Source organism: Phascolarctos cinereus, unplaced genomic scaffold (genome assembly GCF_003287225.1).
Source record: "Phascolarctos cinereus isolate Bilbo 61053 unplaced genomic scaffold, phaCin_HiC Scaffold_4;HRSCAF=312, whole genome shotgun sequence".
Classification (NCBI taxonomy): domain Eukaryota; kingdom Metazoa; phylum Chordata; class Mammalia; order Diprotodontia; family Phascolarctidae; genus Phascolarctos; species Phascolarctos cinereus.
The window spans coordinates 537416006-537438983 of NW_027555847.1; the positions used below are offsets into that span (position 1 = coordinate 537416006).

General features: G+C 39.1%; 1 protein-coding gene across 1 annotated transcript in view; it reads right to left on the reverse strand.

Annotated features, from left to right (window-relative positions):
• The window catches only part of CYB5A (cytochrome b5 type A), a 37198-nt gene extending 27121 nt beyond the window's left edge, over nucleotides 1-10077 (reverse strand). The window contains exon 1 of the mRNA XM_020997692.2: nucleotides 9656-10077. Within this exon, the coding sequence (XP_020853351.1) occupies nucleotides 9656-9784 (129 nt within the window). The 5' untranslated portion in view covers nucleotides 9785-10077. The remainder of the gene's footprint in view (nucleotides 1-9655) is intronic.
• Between the last annotated feature and the right edge of the window lie 12901 nt (nucleotides 10078-22978).

Here is a 22978-nt window from a genome sequence, read left to right on the forward strand (position 1 = left end):
GAACCTCCTATTTTTTATAGGTTCAATTTATCAACATTTGCTTTTTGACTTTCTCACCATTTCCTAGAAACATTATCCCCACAAAAGTTGAAGACTGACATAGTGCTAACTGTTAACAAGTCTTTCCTTTCTGTGTATCTGCCTCTCTATAATCTCTACCCTATTGCAACTTGTTAAATCCTCTGAGGCTTAAGTCTAATCTACCATACAGCCCTTCCGATATTTGAAGATAAGCTATCAAGTCTTTCCTCTTCCCTAACCTGTTAGGTTATTGTAGCAGAGCAGTTCTCAAGATTTTTGGTACCATGGCCCCTTTACAATTTTCATTTAAAAATGAATGAAGACCCTTTTGTACTCTTAAAAATTGAAGAATCATAGGGCAGCTAGGTGGCGCACTGGATAGAGCACAGGTCCTGTATTCAGGAGGACCTGAGTTCAAAGGTGACTTAGATACATAACACTTGTTAGCTGTGTGACCCTGGGCAAGTCACTTAACCCCATTTCCTAGACAAAAAAAAAAAATTGAAGAATCCAAGGATCTTTTATTTTATGTGGTAATATTAATATTTGCTGTATTAGAAATTTAAATGACAATTTTAAATATGTATTAGTTCATTTAAAAATAACAATAAACCTATGTTAAGAAAAATGATATCTAATGAAAAACTATTTACAAAACAATACTAGTGGGAAGAAAGGCATTGTTACACAAATTTTTGCAAATCTTTTTAATTTTTAGCTTAACAGTTGGATTCATATATCTACTTCTGTATTTCATTTATTGCAATATGTTGCTTTGGTTGAAATATATGAAGAAAATTCACAAGCATACAAATATGTAGTTGGAAAAGGGAAGAGTATCTTAACAGGCAAATAATTTCTTTGTATTATTATGAAAATAGTTTTGTCCTTGCAAATACCCTAAACGGGTCTTGGGGACTCTCTGGGGTCCACGGACCACACTTTGAGAACCTCTGCTCTATCATAAACATCCCCAGACTTAAGATCCTTCTTCCAAAACACATGGACAGCATGGAGAAGTTTATATTGATCTGCAAGGGGATGATCTGATAAGGTATATAAAATGATAGATGTGAAATTAGGGGACCTAGGTTGAAAAGCTGGTTCTGCCATTATAGCCTTATGCAAGTCACTAAAATTCTTCAAGCTTGGTATAGATGACCTCTACAATTCCTTGCAGCTCTAAATCTATGATGTTAGGAGGTTAAAAATGGAGGAGGGATATAATCAGAAATGTCACCACAGTCTCTAATATGATGGCCTTCAAGCCATGGCAGGAGGCAGGAAATCTAAAATAGCACTGTGAGAGGTTTCCCCTCATACCTGACACTTGGTGACATCAAATTTTGTGTCCTTACTGATTCACTGGTAGAGACCCCTGGGTCCATGTTACTCCATGCATTGGGACAGTTCAGAAACCTAGAAAAAGACTAGAGGATAAGGGAGAAGTCTTCAGTAGACATGATTAACTAGCTTCCTGCATCTAATGATGCAAGCAGAGCACCATCAAGGAAGCTGGAAGATTTCCAGATATGAGAAGGAGTGTCTAAAGCAGAGACGGCCTATTTCAACAACTGGGTTAGGCCTAGAAAACCAAATACCAGACTCTCAAAAGAAGTCATTTGTGACTTCTGACAAAACAGTTTTAGCAGAAAATGGAAGCCAGGTTCCAACTCTAAGGAGTTACAACAGACCAAAGCTATTTTGAAATATATAAAGTAAGGATCACGTGTTATATTAACTGAATCCTAAAATCTTCAAATTTCCCAGATGCCCCTACGGCAAGTTATATAGTGATCTGTACCCATCTCGACTGGTGTCTGATCTCTGTTCCTACAGCATATGAACAGCCACAAAAGAAATAAAGCAAAGCTTCAACAGCCCAAGTATAAAAATACCGTGACCAAAATGGAGGAGGAAGAAGAAGGTGGGAGGGGAAAAAAGGGCACAGGTTATGAAACAAAGAGGGAGGAACAGGAAGGAAGGAGAAAGAAGAGGAAGTAAACTGAAAAGAGAGAAAAAGAGGGGAGGGAAGGAGGAGGATAGAATACTGCTTATGACACCCAGAGAAGTCACAGAATACAGCTCTCAGCCTGGATCAAAGTTCAATGTCCAACAAGCCGAGGACGGTAAGAGATACTCTCATTCTATTATCCCTAAAGAAAATTTTTTTTAAGAAACTGCATTTTTAATTTTAACAAATATATGAGAAAACAGGCCTTACATCCCATAAAGGCAAAATCTTGTTCATAATTCAAGAAGCTCACTGATCTACAGCCAGAGTCCTCAGAGGTCCTCTAGTCCAACATTCTCACATTTGAACCAAAAGTAAAAAGCTAACGTACCTATCATTTTTCACAATCAAATGAGATGATATTTGTAAAGCAATTAGCACAATGCCTGGCACCTATACGGGCTGTATAAATGTTAGCAGCTATTATTGTTCTTATGTGATCCTTTTTAATGAGGCTTCTCAGAATTGTACAAATGTTACTATGCAAACTTAGAGATGAGAAAAACTAAACCATAATCAGGTTTTTTTGGCCTGAATAACCCAAGCTTTCGTTTCAAATAATTAGCCTTCAAAATTCTGCAGGTAATAGCTCAGATAACAATGTAATCAGATACAGGAAACAAACTAAGTTTCACAAGCATAAAATAAAGAAAACTAGGTTCAATTTCATGTCCTGAGTTCAAACGTGAAATATTTAGACAATAAAGCTCATAATCTTCTTGTACATTAAGCATCCATGAGTAATCAAAACCCTGCTGCTATCTGAAGTGTTACTAAGAATGGGCAGTGCTTCTCTCAAATTTCTGCTTTTCTTCTCTGGGAAAAAAAAATCCACCACGACAAAACATAAAACTTCATCTTCCTAAATGTGTTTGCTTTAATACCTTAATGATTGGTGTTATTAGACTCCAAATACTGCCCCAATGAATCTACTTGATGCAAAAACTCCTACATTTAAAGAAGGAAGGGAGAAGGCGCTATTCCTCATGATTTGGATCATACCCCTGTGGAAGGCTACACACCCAATCACTGCTTTCCAATACAATTCTGGTTCACTAGGAGACAGATCTCTGGCTGCTAGTCTACTCTTTGAATGCTTTCCTTGGCTTATTATTCTGTGAAAGAAAAGGTCCCTCAAAGAGTCCCCAATAAACAGTTGGCATCTTTCTTCCAACCATCCCATGCTTTCAATATGGTCTGGAGGGATATATATCATTAATCAAAAGTACAAATTGAACACCTAATTTTGCACAGTGCTAAACAAGTTGAAGATTGTACTTTAAAACAGACACATGAGCATGAGCATACATACAGAATAATAGGCATGTAGAAGATGAAAGAACAAAAACTACACAGCACTACGACCACTAAGACCTAGGATCAGGCCCTGGCTCTACTATATACCAGAAGTGTGGTATTTGTCAAGTCACTAAATCTCAGGTTCTTCTTCTGCCTGGACTGGATACTCTAGAAGATCTCTTCCAGCTCTCATATTCTGTAACTCTGTGAAATGAACAAGTCATATGCAAGTCAAGTACGAGTGTGTTCTAGGGATGGGTACATCTCTCCGTGACGGAGGTAAAAAAATAGAAGAGAAACCTAGAGATTCCTGTCAGGCAGGGCAAAGAAAGCAGTCAGCTCTTCTCTCATTAATCTTCTCCAACCTTGAAGGAGATAAATTTTCTTTTTAAAGGATAAAAAAGAACCAAGTAAGTTGGTGGGGGTTGTAGGAGATTCTCTGCAAGACTAACTCACTACTTTGAAATGTAGGGCTGGGTTAAGGAGACATCTTGCAATACTAAATACCAGTGGCAGAAATGATAAATCAGAGACAGCGCTAGAGAGAAGTGAGTCCAATGAGAAGCTAACAGTGGCCAAGGAAAGAAATAATAGTACATGGTAACAGAGACAAAAAAGCAGAAATGAAAGTCAGCATCCAAAGAAAAGGAAGTATCTGGCAACCAACACAAGGGCCAATCAAACATTACTCAGTTTCCAAGCATGAGATGTCCAATAAATTCTGTTGCTGCCTACCACAAGGGAGAAGTTCTATACCTGTATTCCTAAAGGTTCAAGAGCTTAGTACTAGGGAACATCAGAAAGGAAATTCTAAAAATTATTTGTCTCAAAGCAGAAACGGCCAGCAGAAGCAGCACAGGGTTAGACACCAAAGTAGAGTGCACACCTTGGTATGGGCTAGAACTAGAGCAACTGGCCATTTTATGAAAAACACTATACATGAGGATGAGAGTGGAGTCTTGGTTTCTGACTCTAGCTCTTCACTAACTGGTTAGGTTTGCTGCTTTTGGTATCAATTTCCTCATCTGCAGCAAGAGGTTGTGAGATCGGATGATCTTCAATGGTCCTCAAAACTCTAACAGTCTATGTGTGCACTTGTGGTGGGCCTTCGAAAATGAGTAAGATGTAGATAAGAGGAGAGTGTAAGAAAGAGCATTACCAGAGAAGCATAGAAAAGTGTGGAAGCTAATTAAAACTCCTTTTTTTAAAGTCCAACTGAAAACATAAAGACATAAAAATATTTCTCAAGTTTAAAGTCCTTTCCTGACTTTCCCCATTAGAAAAGTGTGCAAAAGGTCAAGAACAAAGGCCAAAGTTCCTACTAGCTGACATTTATACAGCACTTAACAATATGCTATGTCCTTTACAATTATTCCGTTTGTTCCTCATAACAACCCTGACAGGCAGGTGCTATTCTTATCCTCATTTTACAGATGAGGAAACTGAGGCAAACGGTAGTTAAACGACGTGCCCAGGGTCATTCAGCCAGTTTTGAGGCCGGACTGAACTCAAGTATTCCTGATTCCAGGTCCAGTACTCTATCCACTGCCACCCAGCTGAAAATGGAATAATGGTAGCATCCAAACTTAGAACAAAAAGAAAATAGTCCTGTCTAGTTAAGATCACGGCCTTTCCCATTTCCTGAACGGATGAGAGTTATGACACATGTAAGAGATATACTCTCATTCTCCATCCTGAAATGATTAGAATATTTATCACAAGGAGCTCTCTTTGATTACTTTAGGAGAATCCTTGAAGTGAGTGGTAAAAAAAAGGAACTGACTGGCTTTAGGAGATTAAGTGACTACTGCTTTATTACATGGAGACTATTAACCAAAGATGGTATTTTATCATATTATGACCTTTTCCCTGTTCCAAATTCCTATAAATGTTATTTCAAATTGACTTGTGTTACAGAGACCCCTCTGAGGGCAAGAGGGGACTCTGCTGTTTAATCACTTCTCTCACGCAGAAAATGCTTGAATTTAGGATAATGACAAATGAGTAACAATTGTTTCTGGCACCTTAGTGCCTAAATTGCAGAGTATGGTGTTAATTTTTTTTTAAACAAAAGGCATTCTCATGAATGAGTTGGATGTTCTAAAGTTAACAGTGGTTAAGAACAGCTTTATTAGAATAAAGGGTACATGTTGGAAGTTAATAAAAAATAAATGGAGACATGACAGGAAAAGTTGGACTTGACTTGATACAGAGACTGTTGGAAGCAAGCTTAATTTCATGAGTGAGGGGATGACATGCTAGTAAACATGAAAATTACAACAAAGAACTAACCAATTCTTTCACCTTTTATTGTATTAAAGTCAATCCCACACAGTTTAATGCTTAAGTGGTTCTTGTGGCATGTATAAAGCTTATGACTACAACTTTAAGGTCCTCGATGGTATAAAATTCTTTGTCTTCCATAGCTGTTTGTCCTGGGCTGAGCTCAAGTTCAATTAATACATGGTTATTAACAAGGGAAGAAGAAAATGTAAACACCACAAATGACAGTAAGCATACAAAAGCAGCTTAAGATCCTGGAAGCAGTCAACATTCTATATTCTTTCAGGGGAAATAAATTGTGAAATACCATGCAAATGCTAGTTCTAGAACTACTTCTTTTAAATTATCAGGTATCAGTGAGGCTTTTACAAATGAAAAAAAATGGTTTATTTCAATTTGCTTGAGAATTCGCTACAACACACTTTCAAATAGAAGGCACTGAAATAACTGGGGTAAGCAGAGAAAGCAATACTAAAGAAAACTTGTTCTGAGCTAATCTAGCCAATGAACAGCTTGTTCTCTACCTCAGAGGACTTCTGTGTAATTCCCTTGTCTCTCTATCCTTTTAAAGAGGAACTGCAGAGATTGTGATGACATTTAAAGGAGGTCTTTGTTTTCTTCCCTTTGTCACCTCCCTCTGAGTAATCTCCCCAGAAAAGGAATGCTAAAAAGTTTTTAGAGAAAAAAAAATTCGGCAGGTTTGGTATGACAGCAAGAGGATTTCAGTGATACAGGATTTAAAATAATCCCTTTAATCTATTAATTGTGCAACAGAAAGAACACTGGTTTTGGAATCTGAAGGACTTTACTCATGTCAAACATTTATTAGGAGCCTACTAGGTATGTACCAGGCACTGTACCAAGCAAGGAGAATACAAAAGAAAGGCAAAAAATAGTCCCCAATATCAATGAGCTCATACATTAGTGAGTAAGACAACCTGCAAACAAGTGGGAGAGAAAGCACTAAGGTTAACGAGGAAAGGTAAAGGCTTCTGTAGAAGTCACGGCCTTAGCTGAGACTTGAAAGAAGTCGAAAGGGGGTAGTGGGGGTGAGGTGAAGATGAGGGATGAGTTCCAGGTACTAGGAACAGCCAGGGAAAAGATTCCAAACCTTCTGTTAACCTTAGTCAAACCACTTCCTTTCTCTGGGTCTGTTTCCTCATACATAAAATTAGAGGACTGGACTAGATGATTACTAAAGTCTCTTTCAGCTCGAAATATCTGATTTGAGATCTCAATGTGGAGTGAAATAACCCTGGGTTCTTGAAGGCTATTCCAGCAGAGCATAAGATCTGGTAGGTATTATCTAGCTGGAATGACACTGGTCAATGACGAATATCTGTTATCCATACACAATCTCATCATCAGGTGGAACACAGAAGTTGCAACTACATAGGTAGCAGGAGAACCTATATGTATCAAATCACAAACGCTTGAAGAATTTAAGTAATTACTACTTTACAAATCATATAGATTACATGGAGAACGGAGGCCCTAGAACTTACTTTCCTTAAATAATTAAAGGAAAACTGGCTGTTTGGCCTTGAATTTTCTGGCTATCCATTAACACTTTTTAACCTCACTTTGCTTGAAGAAGCTGATTTTTTTTTAATGAAAATTACAAAATTTACATTCTCAGAATCACAGACTTGGGGCTGGAAGAAAACTCACAGGCCATCTACCTCAAGCCCTCATTTCCCAGAGGACTGAAGCTCAGGGAGGTTAAGTGCCTTGCCCATAGTCACCCAGATAATGAGCATTAAAGGTAATATCTGAACCCAGGTTTTCCTGAATTTAACTCTATCTTTCTAGTCACTATGAGGTAGACCAGTGGAGTCAGAAGACCAGAAGATTCTGTGTCAGACACTTTCACTGTGTGAAAGTCACAATTAAAGGCCAGCCTCTAATTGCTTCTATCTAGTTATAAAATGGGATAACAGCACCTATATCACAAGGATTTTGTGGGGATCAAATGAATTAACATTTGTAAAGCACTTTGTAAACTTTAATGCTGCTTATTATTATTATTTCAAATGAAGAACAGGACTTTGTCAGAAAAATAACGTAATACATGTCCATACTTTAAAAAAAAAGAAAACACAATTCCCTGAAATAATTTTTAAACAAAACTAAAGAGAAAAATAACTTTTAAGAAAAATAAAATCCAAATCTAAACACTATAAATGGTTAGGGAAGAAGAAAAAGAGGTTATTGCAAATAAGTATTTGGGGCAGTTAAGCCAGATAGTAATCTAACTGAGAATAATAACAATTCCTTTGCTCTTATGATGGTTTGCAGTGAAGTGGCAGTAGATAAGATGTTAAAAGTGGAGTCTAGAAGACCTGATTTCTGATCCTGCCTCAGACACTTACCCAGTTATATGATTCTCAGCAAATCTCTCATAACCTCTTTATTCCTCATTTTCTCATCTGTAAAATGTGGATAATAGCAGCTCCTTCACTAAGTTATTCTGAGGGAAAAAATTAGTTAATATTTGCAAAGTGCTTGTTATATAAATGCTAGCTATTAACATTACTGAAGGAATTCAAGTATTTGACTGAACTGACAGTTCCTCTTCAATATCTGTAGAAGAGGAAATCTCAAACCTAAATTGCTTCTTGCAAACCACTTTTAATTAAATCAGGACACACTTTTATTTCATCATTACACCAGATGCTGAATTAGATATGCTATGAAATGAAAAGGTTTACCACTGAATATGAAACTCACTATAGAGCATTAGGGTACAAAACAAAATATTCTTTATATAAATTAAGGCCAATTGATTAATTCTGTAAGTTTAACCAAATAAATAACTTCATAATTAAGCATGTGCTCATTAAAGTTTTCAGAGTGCCGTTTAATTTACACGGCTATTTAAAATTTATAAGCCAGTAAAAGTGAACTATATTACAAGAGGAAAACTCTCATCAGTAATTAACACCTTCAAAGGGAGATTTTTTTTTTCTAGGTAGCCCAGTGGATTAAGTGCTAAATTTGGAGCCAGGAATAGGTACCTGAGTTCAAATACTGCCTCAGATGCCTGAGACCCTGCAAACCCTCTAACCATTTTCAGCCTGTTTCTTCATCTGTAAAATGGAAATTATAACAACCTGACTCAGAAGGCTGTTATATGGATGACATATCATAGGTAAAGTGCCTTGTAAACTGTAAGGCCCTGTATAAACACTAATTATTACTATTATTTTCCAGAAAAGGCTTCAAAGTGTAATCATTAACTAGTTCATTCATAGCATGCTAAATATAAAGTACTATACAGGGTGAGGATTACAAAGATTAAGACTGGAACCCTGCCTTTTTAGAGGTTACAATCTATCTTCTACATGCATAGCAAAAAGAAATTTTCCTTTAGGTTGAAAAAGTAAAAGTACCTTACTCACTCCTTTAAAGATGCATTAGCATCTTCACTCGAGTAGGAAGCTCTTTTCACCTGCCTCTCTGCGTTCCCAAACTCTGGAAGATGATCCTGCGCCCTCCCCCACCGGGGAGATGCTAACAGCCCTGTGCCCTGGACACGGCTGAGAACAAACTCAAGATGAGATGATGCCCACCTCGCAACAGGCATCAGGCCCTTTTAAGTATCCCTTAATTTGCCGTACTCTTTCCTAGGAAAGCAACACCAGGGCAGCTTGTGCTTCCAAATTAAATCCGAGTAAAAAAGGTGCGGGGAAAAAAAAAACTTGCACAGCGACAGGTTTGGCAAGTTGCTGGGGCGATGGACGCCCACCCAGCGGGTCCGAATCTTTGCCAGGGCATACAAGATCTTTCAAAACTTTTCGTCGGCGTTTGCAAACGTGGAAATCTCACGGAAACCGAGAACCACCTTTTCAGCAATCCCCGAGGGCCTCTCACCGCCCCCATTTCCTCTCACAGACAATGGGAACCCAGGGCAAGAGTCACGAGGGGGGGACGTCCCCCCTCCCGGGTCGGGACTCCCCACCCAGCCAAGCAAACAAGGGAGGCAGCCTCGGGCAGGCCCGACCGCAGGTCCCGCTCCGAGCCCACGGGGCAGCTTACCTCCTCCAGGAATTTGGTCAGATCGTAGACTTTGTAGTGCAGGATGAGCCAGGTGCTCTTGCTGTGGTTGTGCTTCCGGATCTCCTCCAGCGTGTAGTACTTCACCTTCTGGTCCGACTGCTCTGCCATCGCGGCCCACGGAGAGATCCTGCAGCGTGTCAGAAGAGCAAGCGCCCGGCCAGTGGCTCATGCAGTTCTGACCCTGGACATTCTCCCAAGTCCCCAGGTCGATCTGGAAAGGGTGGGCCCCCGAAAAAGTGGGGTGGTGGCGGCGGAGGAGGACACAGGGCGCCGGTTGGACGCCGGTCCTGTCACTCACGTCTCCTCCAGAGGCTGGGGCACGCTCTTCGGCGCCCCGCGCGCTGGTCGTTAATTGGCTGAGAGCGATGCTCTTCTTGGAAACGCGGAGGCCAGAGATAGGGAGGGGGGCCAGGCCCGGACCTTATCTCCGGGCTGCGTGGAAAGTGGCGTGCGAGTGACTTGTGGCGGGAGGGGCCGGAGGGCGGGGAAGGTCACAGGTCTATGGGGGTTACGCCTGGAAGGGTTTGTCGGCCCTCTCTGGACTGGAGGAGGCGCAGATCGGGCGAGGCCCGGGGGCGGAGAGGGCGGTGGAGGGCAGGCCCAGGGAAGAAAGCACGGTGCTTCCCACAAAGAGCTCGGGGGGCGGGGTGAAACGTAAGCCATGCAAGAATGTTTAAATCAGTAAAATCTATTTCTAAAAAGATAGCAATATTTTTTTAAAGCCAAAGCTGTCAGTACAAATATGCTTACAGATACAGCTTGCCCCCCACCTTCCAGCTCCCCTACGCCTTTACCCTGATCCCGCCTCGTCCATCACCCAGGCTCTGGCCTCCATCTCTACGCCCCGAACCCGGGGTGAACTCCCTCCTCCCCCGCATCGCCGCGTCCCGGCCTAAAGTCCCACCATCTGCAAAGAAGCTTTCCCTCTGAGATTATCCAATTGATAACTCCTGTCTATCTTGTTTGTACGTAGGTGATTCCCAGGGCGGTCTTTTCGCCTTTCTTTGCATCCCTAGCACTTAGCACAGTGCCAGGCACGTAGTATGTGCCTAATAAATGTAAATATTTTGAAGCAAAAGTGGTTGTAATCCTGGACTTAGAAGACTCCAATTAAAAAATCCTGTCTGAGAAATTTACTACCTGTGTGAGCTTGAGCAAATCATTTGACTTCACTGAATCCTCAGTTTCTTCAGTTGTGAAAACCGGGATAATAATAGCTTCACAGGGTTGTTGAGAAGAGCAAAGGAGATTACTGTACAAGGAAGCTATATCAATGCTAGCTCTAATTATTATTAAAGATAACAATCTACTTAGATTCAAATGAGATAAGTCTGAAAGCACCTTGCAAACTTTAGTCACTAATAGACTACCTTTGCTAGTTATTATATATTTTGTTTTGTGCTTTGTTATTATATCTATAAATGCCACATATCTGTTAACCAAATTATATTTTAAATCACCATAGCAATGAAATCTATTTTAATAGCAAAAGTATAGATAAAAATCTATTTTGAAAGAATGTATCAATTAAAATCTCTTTTTAAAGGAATACCATTCAGTTACCTAGATTCTTAGGGCTGTCAGGGATCCTGGGGATAGTCCATGAGCTCTTAACTTGGGGTCCATGAACTTGTTTTAGGTTTTGTGTTTTTTTTAATAACTACTTCAATACAATTGGTTTCCATTGTAGTCCTATATGTTTTTATGCATTTAAAAACATTCTGGTGAAGGCTTCACCAGATTGTGAGAGTTCCATAATACAAAATGATCTGGTCCAAAATTCTGATCTAGTCCAAAACTCTCTCCTTAAATATGAGGAAACTGGGGTTCACAGAGGTGATGTGACATTCAAAGGTAAGAAGCTAGTTAGTGCAGAGGTTTCCTTACTTCCAGTGCTTGTCAACCAAAGATTCAGCATCAAAGGATCATAGATGTGGAGCTGTAAGGGATTTGGGATGTTATTAGTCCAACCCCCTCATTTCACAGATGAGGAAACTTGGGCTTAGAGAGGTTAAATGACCTTGGTACGCATCAAAGATGGTATTTTATCATCATAAAAGCAGAGATGTCACTATTATAAACCCCTGCAACTATAGAATTACATTGTCTTATAAAATGGGCATAAATAATATTGTAGAACTCATTTATTAGAATATAATAGGCTTTAATATACTCTCAAGTCTATGATGCTCAAAAGTAAGATGACTATCATAAATTTGCCCTGTCAAAAACCATTAGCTATTATGCATGTTTACTAAATCATTGAAGTTGTTTAATGACAACAAAAGCACTTTTAAAATAAAGAATTTTTAAATTTAGAACACTTTGAGTGATAGTTTTAATAATTGTCAGGAGAGAACAAATGCCTTCTTTTTCTCTTAAGTTTTCCTATAGAAAGCAGACATTCCAAATCTTCTATTTAGCAATTACCTCTCAACTATAGCTCCTCTTACTTCAGAGCCAATGTGCTCTGTCTCTTTTAGTGTTTAATAGAGTTTGATTGGGAATAAGATCAACTGTTGTATCAGTAATGAAGGTATACATAGAAGACATCTGAATGGACGTATTGAGATAAAACTGGATTGACCATATGATACCCTGGAAGTTGCTTTGTAAAAATACTCCCAGAGACTCTATTTTGCTTGACTGTGCATATTTGTTACCAGGGTATTTTTTTTTCCATTGGGGGAAGGAGGGCACTCGTAATAGGGCTGCCAAAAAGAAAAGAAAGAAAAGAGAGTCCCTGAAGCAATTTTTAAAATGCTGAAATGACTCAACAACAAATTCCAAACTACAGTGTAGACACCAATAAGAAATAGTAACTACCCTCCCCTACCCCAGGCAGATTTAAATACCTTGTCAGATAGTAGAAAAATCATTATCCCCATTTTACAAGTGAGAAATTGAAACTCAGAAAAGTTTAAGTGATTTGCCCTTGATACACATTTGTTGTTTGGTGGTGTCCAACTCTTTGTGATCCCATTTAGAGTTTTCTTGGCATTGATACTGGAGTAGCTTTCCATTTCCTTCTCCAGCTCATTTTACAAAAGAAAGAACTGAGGCAAACAGGGGTAAGTGACTTACCCAGGATCACACAGTGTCTGAGGCCAGATTTGAACTCAGGAAAAGCAGTCTTCCTTACTCTAGGCCCAGCATTCTATCCATTGTGCCGCATAGCTGCAATCTCTGAAGCTGAGAAGCCGCCAAGTATGGACGGATTCTCTGCTGCTTATGCTTATTTGGCTTAACAGTTAACACCAAGAAAATACAGGTTCTCCATCAGCCAGCACCACACTATCCATATGTGGAACCATCGATTACAACAAATGGAAAAACTTTGAATGTTGTAGATAAGTTCACTTACCTTGGCAGTACACCTTCTGGGGATACACACCCAGATGATGAGGTTGATGCACTAATTGCCAGAGCTAGTTAAGTATTTGGGAGGCTACGAAGTAAAGAATGGAAAGAAAAGGTATTAGACTGCCTACCAAACTGAAGGTCTGCAGGGCTGTTGTGCTGACCCATTGTTGTATGCCTGTGAAACTTGGACAGTCTACCAGTGCCATGCCAGGAAATTGAATTTTTTAAATTGTCTTAGGAAGATTCTCAAGATCACCTGACAAGATAAGGTCCAGAACACTGAGGTCCTTTCTCAAGATGAACTACCAAGCATTTAAACTCTCCTGCAAAGAGCACAACTCCCAAGGGCTGGCTTCATTGTTTGAATGCCAAATTATGTTTGCCTAAAAGACTTTTATGGAGAACTTATGCAAAGTAAGCACTCACATGGAGATCAGAAGAAGTGGTAACAAGTACACTCTCATGGTCTTTCTGAAGAACTTTGGAGTAGATTGGAGACTCTGGTGAAGGACAGCCCATTGCGGCACTCCCGCATCCAAGAAGGCCCTGTGTTGTGTGAGCAAAGCAGAATTGCAGTAGCTCAAAAGAAATGTGAGATGTGAAAATTCAGAGACATCTCCATTCCAAATGTTCATTTGGACTATTTGTGCCTGACCTATGGTAGAACCTTGTGAGCTCATATTGATCTGATCAGCCACAGTTTAACACATTATACCTTGGCTCCACTTAGTGATGTCATTTTGTTCCTCTTTGAGAACGAAGGACAACAGTCAACCAACTTGAGTGGTTTGCCATTTCCTTCTCCAACTCATTTTACAAAAGAAAGAGCTGAGGCAAACAGGGGTAAGTGACCTGCTCAGGGTTACACAGCTAGTAAGTGTCTGAAGCCAGATTTAACTCATGAATATGTGTCTTCCTGACTCCAGGGCAGGCACTCTATCCACTGTGCCACCTAGCTGCCATGCTCACATATATATCTGGTAATACCTGAGAGTGGACTCAAACCCAGAACCCATATATCTGCTGATTTCAAGACAGGTACTCTTGCTACTATACCATATACCAAACATAAAAGCAAATTATTTGGATCATTATACCACATACAGGTTGAGATATATATAGATATATAATGTAAATACTGTGATAGACCAACAAAAAATTGGGATAATTGCAAATAGCATTTTGATATGAAATAATTATATTTTAAGTACAAAAATAATAAAATTTCATCATCACTTTTCAGGATGACTGAATCTCCCCATGACTTCCAAAATGTCAATAAATCTCTCAAATTCCGTGGCCCTTTGAAGGTAGATTCTAATTTCATCTCTGGCCCAGGCTACTTAGGGCAAAAGATATTCCACTCCCTTCAAAAAAACTGGAACAAGGAAGTATCATTTGATTTGGTTAGCCTTAGAAGAAGTTGGTACATGATGTAAAGACATGTAGATATAGTAAAGGACAGACCAACCAAAGTAAAGAGAGGGTTAGACAAATATTTGCAATCCTTCTTCCCTGCTGGCAAGCAAATATTAACATTTATAAAACCTACTTTCTTCCAAAGGTACCCCAGGCAAAAGAAGTAGATGAATCCAGTCTTCTTTGCCAATATGTAGATTGAAAACAAGCATTATTCAATTTTTAAAAATTTGAATTCCACCTTATAAATGAAAATGTAAACCCTTCAAGGAAGCAGGTGTATTTAAGCAATTCCTTTGGTCTGTTTTCAAATAAGTACACTCAAGTTTGGATAAAAAAAGTTAAGTAGGCCATGCCCTATCCATTACTGTCTTTCTTACTTCAGCTTTTCAAATAATCTGCATAACATTCATCTCTTCAAAATTCCATGGTAAAATAACTATTTCACTAATAAACTTTGCTTCATATGTATTGTGATTTTTATTAATACCTTTTGTTTTTAGATCATCTTCCTTTCTAGCTTCTCAAATAATTTTTATAATATTCATGTATTTAAAATCCCACATCAGACCAAATAAACCTTTCGCTTACAAACTTACAATAATTTTTATTGCTGTCTAGTTTTTCTATCATCTTCATTTCCATATGTATCATTCCTCCCTCTCCAATCCAGAGTTACATCAAATATATCACAAAGAATTCTTTAGATAGTCTGACAATAATATATGCAATATTCTGTACCCATGGTTCTCCACCTCTGCAAAGCAGATGCTTTTTAAAATCTCATCTTTTAGGGTCAATTTTAGTCATTATAAGACAGAATTCAGGTATTTTTGGTTTCCTTTTTGTTGTTTTTATTGTTTATCTGGGATCATGAAACCTATAGATTTAGTTAGTATTAACAAATTGATTTGAAAACATTACCTACAACAAGTAGGTAATAGATGTTATGAGTTATTGTTTTGTTTTTTAAGTATTTGTTAATGCCCATTGCCATTCAGGGAGGGCTTAGATTCAAATTGTGGGAATGCTGAGATAGATCATGTAGTACCAAAAAGATCTTTAATAAAGGTTATAGAAACAATTACGTTTACAGTAGCAAGGAGAAGTCTTAGCAAGGTCCCTGTTAAGCAGCTGCCTGTGCAGTAAAATGACTGTCTTCATAGCTCAATATGAATAGATGCTTTAATGAGACAACTATAATAATTCCTTTTATTTAGATTACCATTAAATATTGTATCTAGAAAGTCACATAGGTCTAACTTTTCCCTAAAACCTTTCCTTCTTCAAAGCTTTCCTGTTTCTGTTCCACCATTCTTCTCACCTTCCAGGTTTGTAACTTTCACATTATCCTCAATTCTTCATTCTCTTTCACTTGTATGTATTATCAGTTGCCAGTTGTTGCCTTTTCTGTCTTCACAACATGTCTTTATTTGTTCAATGTTTCATCGATTGATCATTAGGCAACGTTGTTGTTCAGTCATATCTGACTCTGTGACCTCATTTGGGGTTTTCTTGGCAAAGGTACTGGAGTGATTTGCCATTTCCTTCTAGAGCTCATTTTGCAGATTGGAAACTGAGGCCAACTGGGTTAAGTGATTTGCCCAAGGTCACATAACTAATAAGTTTTTTAGATCGAATTTTAATTCAGGTCCTCCGGATTCCAGGCCCTGCACTCTATCCACTGTGCCACCTAGCTGCACCTTATTAGGCAACAAAGGTTCCCCAATAACTTACCATCTGGGGTATTATTAATAACGGAGTTCTGCCAAACAGGTTCAAGCAGTATTCACTCCTTAACTGACCAGGTATTGTATGAAGTTCTATGGAACAGATTCAGACAATTGTGTACTATGTATATGTGTGTTTATGCATGCATGTATGTATGTATGTATGTATGTATGTGTGTGTGTGTGTGTGTGTGTATATATATATATATTTATATATAGTTGGAACCAAGGGAAAGATACTTTGGGTCAACCTGTCTTTCCATGATGTTTCACAAATTCTCTATTAAGGTGCTTATTAATTTTTTGTATTTTAAATATTTCTTATGTAGTGTAGGAAATAAATAGCTGTCCTAGATCCATTGCTGTGTTCCTATTCTAAAATTGGTCCTTTACTCCCTTTTGGTTAGACCTAAGCCATTAGCCACGTGGAACAGGTAGGTGGTGAAGTAGAGTGCCTACCCTATAAGTCCTCAGACATGTACTAGATGTGTGACCCTAGACAAGTCATTTAACTCTGTTTGCCCCAGTTTCCTCATCTGTAAAATGAGCTGGAGAAGGAAATGGCAAACCACTCCAGTATCATTGCCAAGAAAACCCCAAATGGGATCATGAAGTCAGACACAGCTAAATAGAAAAAACAACAACAACAAATTAGCTATACCTGAATAGAGTGGATTTGAATCTGGCTGAATACCTATGCCTAGCTAGAATGATACCAATATGTACCTAATCCCATTCAACATTTTTTATCATGACTTAAATGAAGACACAATGGCATGATTATCAGTTTTCTCGCTAACACAAACCTGGGAGGGATAGATAATACATAGTTATGAGGCTTTGGTACACACACAGATCCTAAACTTGCTTAACAAATGAAAGCTTTCCATATGGAAGATGCACAGAGCTTGCTTCTAGGAGAATCATGATGCTGTGTAAGGCAAGTGCCTTGGAGAGTCTATGAAGAATGTGTAGTCATAATGTGACCTGTTGTGATAAACTAATGGCCTGTGTAGTGGCCCTTTGATTGGTTTTGGAAACATTCAAAAAGGCCTATCAGTATCAACCATTGTTATTTTTTGCCTCATATGCTTTTAGAGAATCTTGGTGACTTTTTTCATCACAGCGTCTGGCAAGAGACCATGTTATATGGGTCAAGACCTCAAGGACTTTTCTTCATCTGAGCCAATATGGACTCAAGAAACAGCTCTCAGTCCTTGGCCTTTTCAGAAAGGTTAAGAAAGTGAGGGACAGAAATCTGGGAGTGGTTGATAATCTAGTTTTGGTTTTGCATCCAGTCAATCAGTCAATAAAAATTTATTAAGTATGTATTTTGTGCCAGGTGCTGTGCTAAGCACTGGCCACACAAAATAATGTAAATGTCCATAGCATTGAGGAGCTCACATTCTAATGGAACTAACTGTGTACAAACAAACTATATGCAGGATAAATAGTGAACAGAGGGAAGGCAATAGAACTCAGAGGAATCAGGAAAGCCAATAGAACATCAGTGTTTCAAGGAACAAGTAGCAATTTTTGGGAGTGATCTTCAGGACTAAACTTGCAGAAGGACTCATCTGGCATGCCACATAGGAACATGAACTTATTGGGACTAATGTTAAGTCAGAACTGGGAAAATGTTTGTGGTTTCTTATTGCTATGCCTTCAAAGTAAATATCTTTTTGTAAAAGTTAACCAATGTTAAGTGGTTAAAAGGAACTGGAGAACTAATCATGAGCCCCTAATAGTGTTGAGAACTTAGGCAGTAAGGGCTTGAATCAATGGCAGCAAAGAAGAAAGTTATCCTAAAAACCCCTCAGGGTGTCCTAGAGCACTGAAACCTGACTCTGGGAGAGTGAGTTAAAGCATCCAAGGTAAAATGGAATGATATAATTAGTTTACAAAAAGATCTTGGCAGTCTAACTCATAATTAATCAATATGATAATTATAAAACAAACAAAACCAAGATGGATAAAACCAAACAAGATAAAAGTTAATAGAGATAAAGGTGGAATCCTCCAGTTATATTCAAAGAATCAACTGTTTAAGAATAGGTTGGGGTGAGGCACAGAATATAGCTGGAAAACAGTTTATGCAAAAAGAAAGGGGTTCTAGCTGATTTCAAGTTCAATATGAAGTATTATTGTGACAAAACTGCCCAGAAAACCAGGGCACCTTACTTCAACTTCACCTAAGGCTTTGTGATTTCATCTATGTAGATTCTTCCTCCACCAATGTAGATTAAAACCTCCCTTTTGTTAGTAAGAGTTCTACTTTTACCCATATTCCAAGAATATCACAAACTTGGAATATTTAACTTTGTCAGTAGAGCACTTTGATAGATTACACCCAACAATATTGTCACATAAGTATTTCATTGAAAACAGGAATGTACATTTATTAAGTAGAGAAAATCCAAATATACCTTGCTCATACTGGGGAAATAGCGCACAGACAAATATGCAAATCATTTTTCATAAAAACAAATTTTACCTCAATCATTCATTCCTTTACTCTACATCTTCTAATAAATCCCCACATACTACAAACAGAGAAGACACAAAGAAGGGAAATGAATGGCTATGATTCATGAGAAGGAGAAGGCCTACTTACACAGAAATGGAATATTAGGGACAGGATTAGAGGCTGCATTTGCTGTGTAAGTACCTCCAGGAAGATGGGCAATAAAGGTTCCTTTCCCAAGGACCTGTTGGACTACTCTTGCTGGGGTGCATTGGAGTTTCTGGGTAGGCAGACAAAGCAAAAGAAGTTCTGTGCCTCTCAGAGGTCAAAAAAGTGAGGCATATCTGGGAAAATGATAAGAAGTGGAGGAGTTTCCTTTGAGCACTTCTCCAAGACTAAGATAGACAGTAAACAAAAGTATTTTCCTTAAGAAAACTGGTAGCAAAAAAGAGAACAGGAAAACAACCCTGAACTAAAAATCACTTTTCTCAAAACAAGTAGCAATAAGTAAGGACAGAAAAAATTGCCTTTGTCCTAGTAAATATGTATTTTTCAAACTGTTTAATACACAGATATCATTTCCATCCCTTACTTTCTCATGGTAGGGATGGATGTGTATTGAACTGTTCTTTGTTCTAGCCACAATCCCTTTCAATTCAGCCCATCTGGCCTTGTAAACATTTGTTATTACTCTACTGTTACTAGTTAGACATCTGCACAAAAGATCTTTATAGAATACTCAGATACCTTCTTCAAGGACCATTGGGGAGTGGGGGGCAGAGAAGACTGGCTGTAGAGAGCTGTTGTAGATTATGGTCTGCAAAATTTTATTCTGGTTATGACCCAACATTGCATTGTTTATTTTAATTCCTGGGCAAGGTTGGTTACAGAAAGGTTAATTCATGTAATATGTTCTGTCACTACTTTTGTGGGATTGCTTCTTTAATCCTTCCCATTGTCCCCATGGGTTCTCCTGGAATAGATTCAGTATTCAGGTTTGTTAAGGTATGTCTTTCATGATCATTCCAGTAAGTAGTCTACTAACACTCTGGAGATCATAGGGTCTTCAGGATTTTCTGTGATCTAGAAATTAATCACCCAAAGTCAACTTGGTCATGAGCCTCTCCATATCTTCCAATATTGGTCCTCAGAAGATACATGGTATATAATCAATTATGAGGTCCTCCTTGGAGTTTCTCCATCTTGGTTGGATCTTTCCAAGCTTGCACTCCCCTGGTCTAGCCTTCAGGAACTCAAGGTCACTTCTACACCACAATGAACTTTAGAGGAAGACTTTAGTAGAGGAGCACTATCTCAGGCTACATCAGCGATAGCATTTTATATAGAGCAAGGGAACCAACAGTCCCATTCATGTTCAGGGAAGTTTTCAAGTATTTGAAAGGTTGCCATGAGGGAGGTAGGAAAGTGAAAAGTATTTATTAAGCCCTTACTGCACTGCCAGGCAGTAATCTACAAATATTTGACCTTATAACAAACCTGCCAGCTAAGCAGGTTTTACTGTAAATTTTACTGTAAAGGAAACTGAGGCAGACCAACCCAAAGGAGCCGCCCAGGGTCACACAGCCAAACAAGTATCGGAAGCTGGATTTGAACCAAGCTCTTCCTAACGGCCAGGAATATGCTCGGAGCCCAGGAACCCAGTCCTGGAGGCCCGATGGAGGCGAGGCACGAGGTCGCCACGTGAAGACCTAGCTCACCCCGGCGCGCCTGCGCAGAACAATGGGCGGGCTCTGGCACCCGGGGCGGCGGCGGTGGCGACGGCGGTGTTCCCCCAGCACTTCAGCCTGGCTGACGCTTGTCGGGGTGCAGCCCAGCCGGACTTCAGGAGAAGGGGTGGGGGAAGCATTCTCGGTAATACGAGGGGTGGCCCCAGGAACCGGAATCAGGGGACCCGTGTTCGAGCCGTGGCTCTGCCCGTCGTGCTGTGACCGGGGCCAGTCACCTCACCCAACGGGGCCTTGGTTTCCTTCTCTGGCAAATGAAGGGGCCGGGCCAGCCTCAAGGGTCTCCTTCCTGCGTTTAAATCTGCGCCCCCCAAAGACATGTTATAAGAACAGGCAGCAGGGCCGCGAGTGTGGGGGGTCAGGACCCTGGCGGACTTGGGCGTTGTGTCTGATGGAGCTGGCCAGGCTCTTGGGAAGGTCCGGTTGGGGTTGGGGGGAGGGTAGAGGCCTGCGGGCATGCATTGCTCTGCATTAACTACAAGCTTTGGTTCCCGCTCTTAACCACAGTGGTATATGTTCATAAAAATAGAGACAGAAAACCGACATTTCTGAAATTAAATGTTTGCAATTAAAAGTCAGTATAGTCAATAGGTCGTAGAAGTTCCTAGGTTCTAGGAGTTCAGGAGCAGAGTTCAGCTGAGTTCTCTGATTCTACAAATACGAACCACTTAGTTTAAGGTCCATGAAATATACCACCCATTACCTCTTTTGAGGGGAGTGGGGGGGAAGAGGTGGTGGGGAGTTTACAGAGGTCAAGGCAACAACAAATCAATAAGCATTTATTAATCACCTACTACGGGTTGGACACTGCTATATGGGGATACAAAGAAAAGTAAAAACAGTCCCTGCTCTGAAGCAACACAGTCTAATGAGAAAGGACAACATTTAAACAACTATATACAAACACGACATGCAAGTTAAATGGGAGTAATCTTAGAGGAAAGGCAATAAAATTAAAAAGGACTAGGAAATGCTTCTTGCAGAAGATGGGAGTTTAGCTGAGACTTGGAAGTTGTGCTCTTGAGACTTCTCAGGTCATGTGAAAGTTTCTGAGTGATAACCTTCCAAAAAACACCTGAGGTGGCCCTGTGTAATGTTCTATGCTGCATGCTCTGTGGAATAATAGTAACAATAATAATAGCTAGCATTTGTGTAACATCTTAAGGTTTACAAATTGTTTTACATACTATTTGATTGAGGTAGGTGCTATTAATATCCCTGTTTCACAGAGGAGGAAACTGAGGTTGACAAAAATTAAGTGACTTGTTCAAGGTCATACACCTAGGTAAGTCTCTGAGACAGTATTTGAAGTCAGGTTTTCCTAACTTCAGATCCAATAGCCTATCTCATAGCTGTTCATTTGGGAATTTCTTGGAAGTTTGTTATCTATTAATAAGGATAGGCCTATATTATGAACTTTGAATAATGTTATCTCATGGACCTTACGTAAGTGGTTAATACCTGATGAGTCAGTGAACTCATTATGAACTCAGCTCATGAACTGCTAGGACCTACTGACTTTTATTTAATTGATGAATCTTAGGAGTACTGAGAGTTATGTGATTGCCCAAGGTTACAAAGCTAGTGTCTGAGAGGCAGATCTTTCTGACTTTTAAGTCTGGCCAATATGACAAGCTGCCTTTTTCGTGTATTTTACTAAAAGGAAAAATGTTTTAAGAATGTGCCAATTTTGTCTGTTGAAAGTGGACAAAATATTTTTGTTCATAATAAATTAATGATTAAAAATAGGTACATGTTTCTTTTTTATTAGATAATCAAATATTTTATATACACTCACCAATTGATTTGGTAAGACCCAGGCATAAATAATATTCACAAAGGGAGAAGTTCAATTAAAGCTCTGTATGTTGCTGGGGGGGGGGATAAAATTGAAGATGTTGGATTTGCTGATAGGTATTTGATGGAGAAAATGAATTTCACTTTTATTATTCACTTTTCCTATAACAGCTCAAATTTAATATTGAAATTCAATGAGAGTGGTGAACATTCAACTTTTCCTGGTGATGTTGCTCTCAAATGTGCTTTGGTGTTTGATGTTGTTGTTGTTTTTCCAGATAGAAACTATGAACCGCTCCAGAAAGAAGCCAGGGTTAATGTTTTTAAATGTTCTGTAACATATAGCACATTATTGATTCTTAGTAAGTAGACTTAACAGTAGTAACCTGCAGGTGAGGTGAGTCCTAGGCAAAACTGTGAAATATGCTGTCTCTGGGGCTTCTGCTGCTTCTTCTTTCCCTTTTACTGACATGATGTAGACATCAGGAAATTTGGCCTTGAAAATGAGTAACTTTTTATTTTTGTGTGAAAACAAAACTCTTAAAATATTTACTTCTGTTAGCTACTAAGTATAAAATATGTGCTAAAATTAAATTCTACATGTTAAAATTGTTGGGAGCACAGTCTAGTAAATAGAGGCAAATTGGAAGACTAATGACATTCACTCATGTATAAAATGAGAGTAGTTTGCTACTGAAAGAGTCCATGGGAATGATGAAAAAAAAAACCCAACAAACAAAACTGTAGTATTTGAGTGTAGTTTGGGCTGTTAAAACAATTTTAA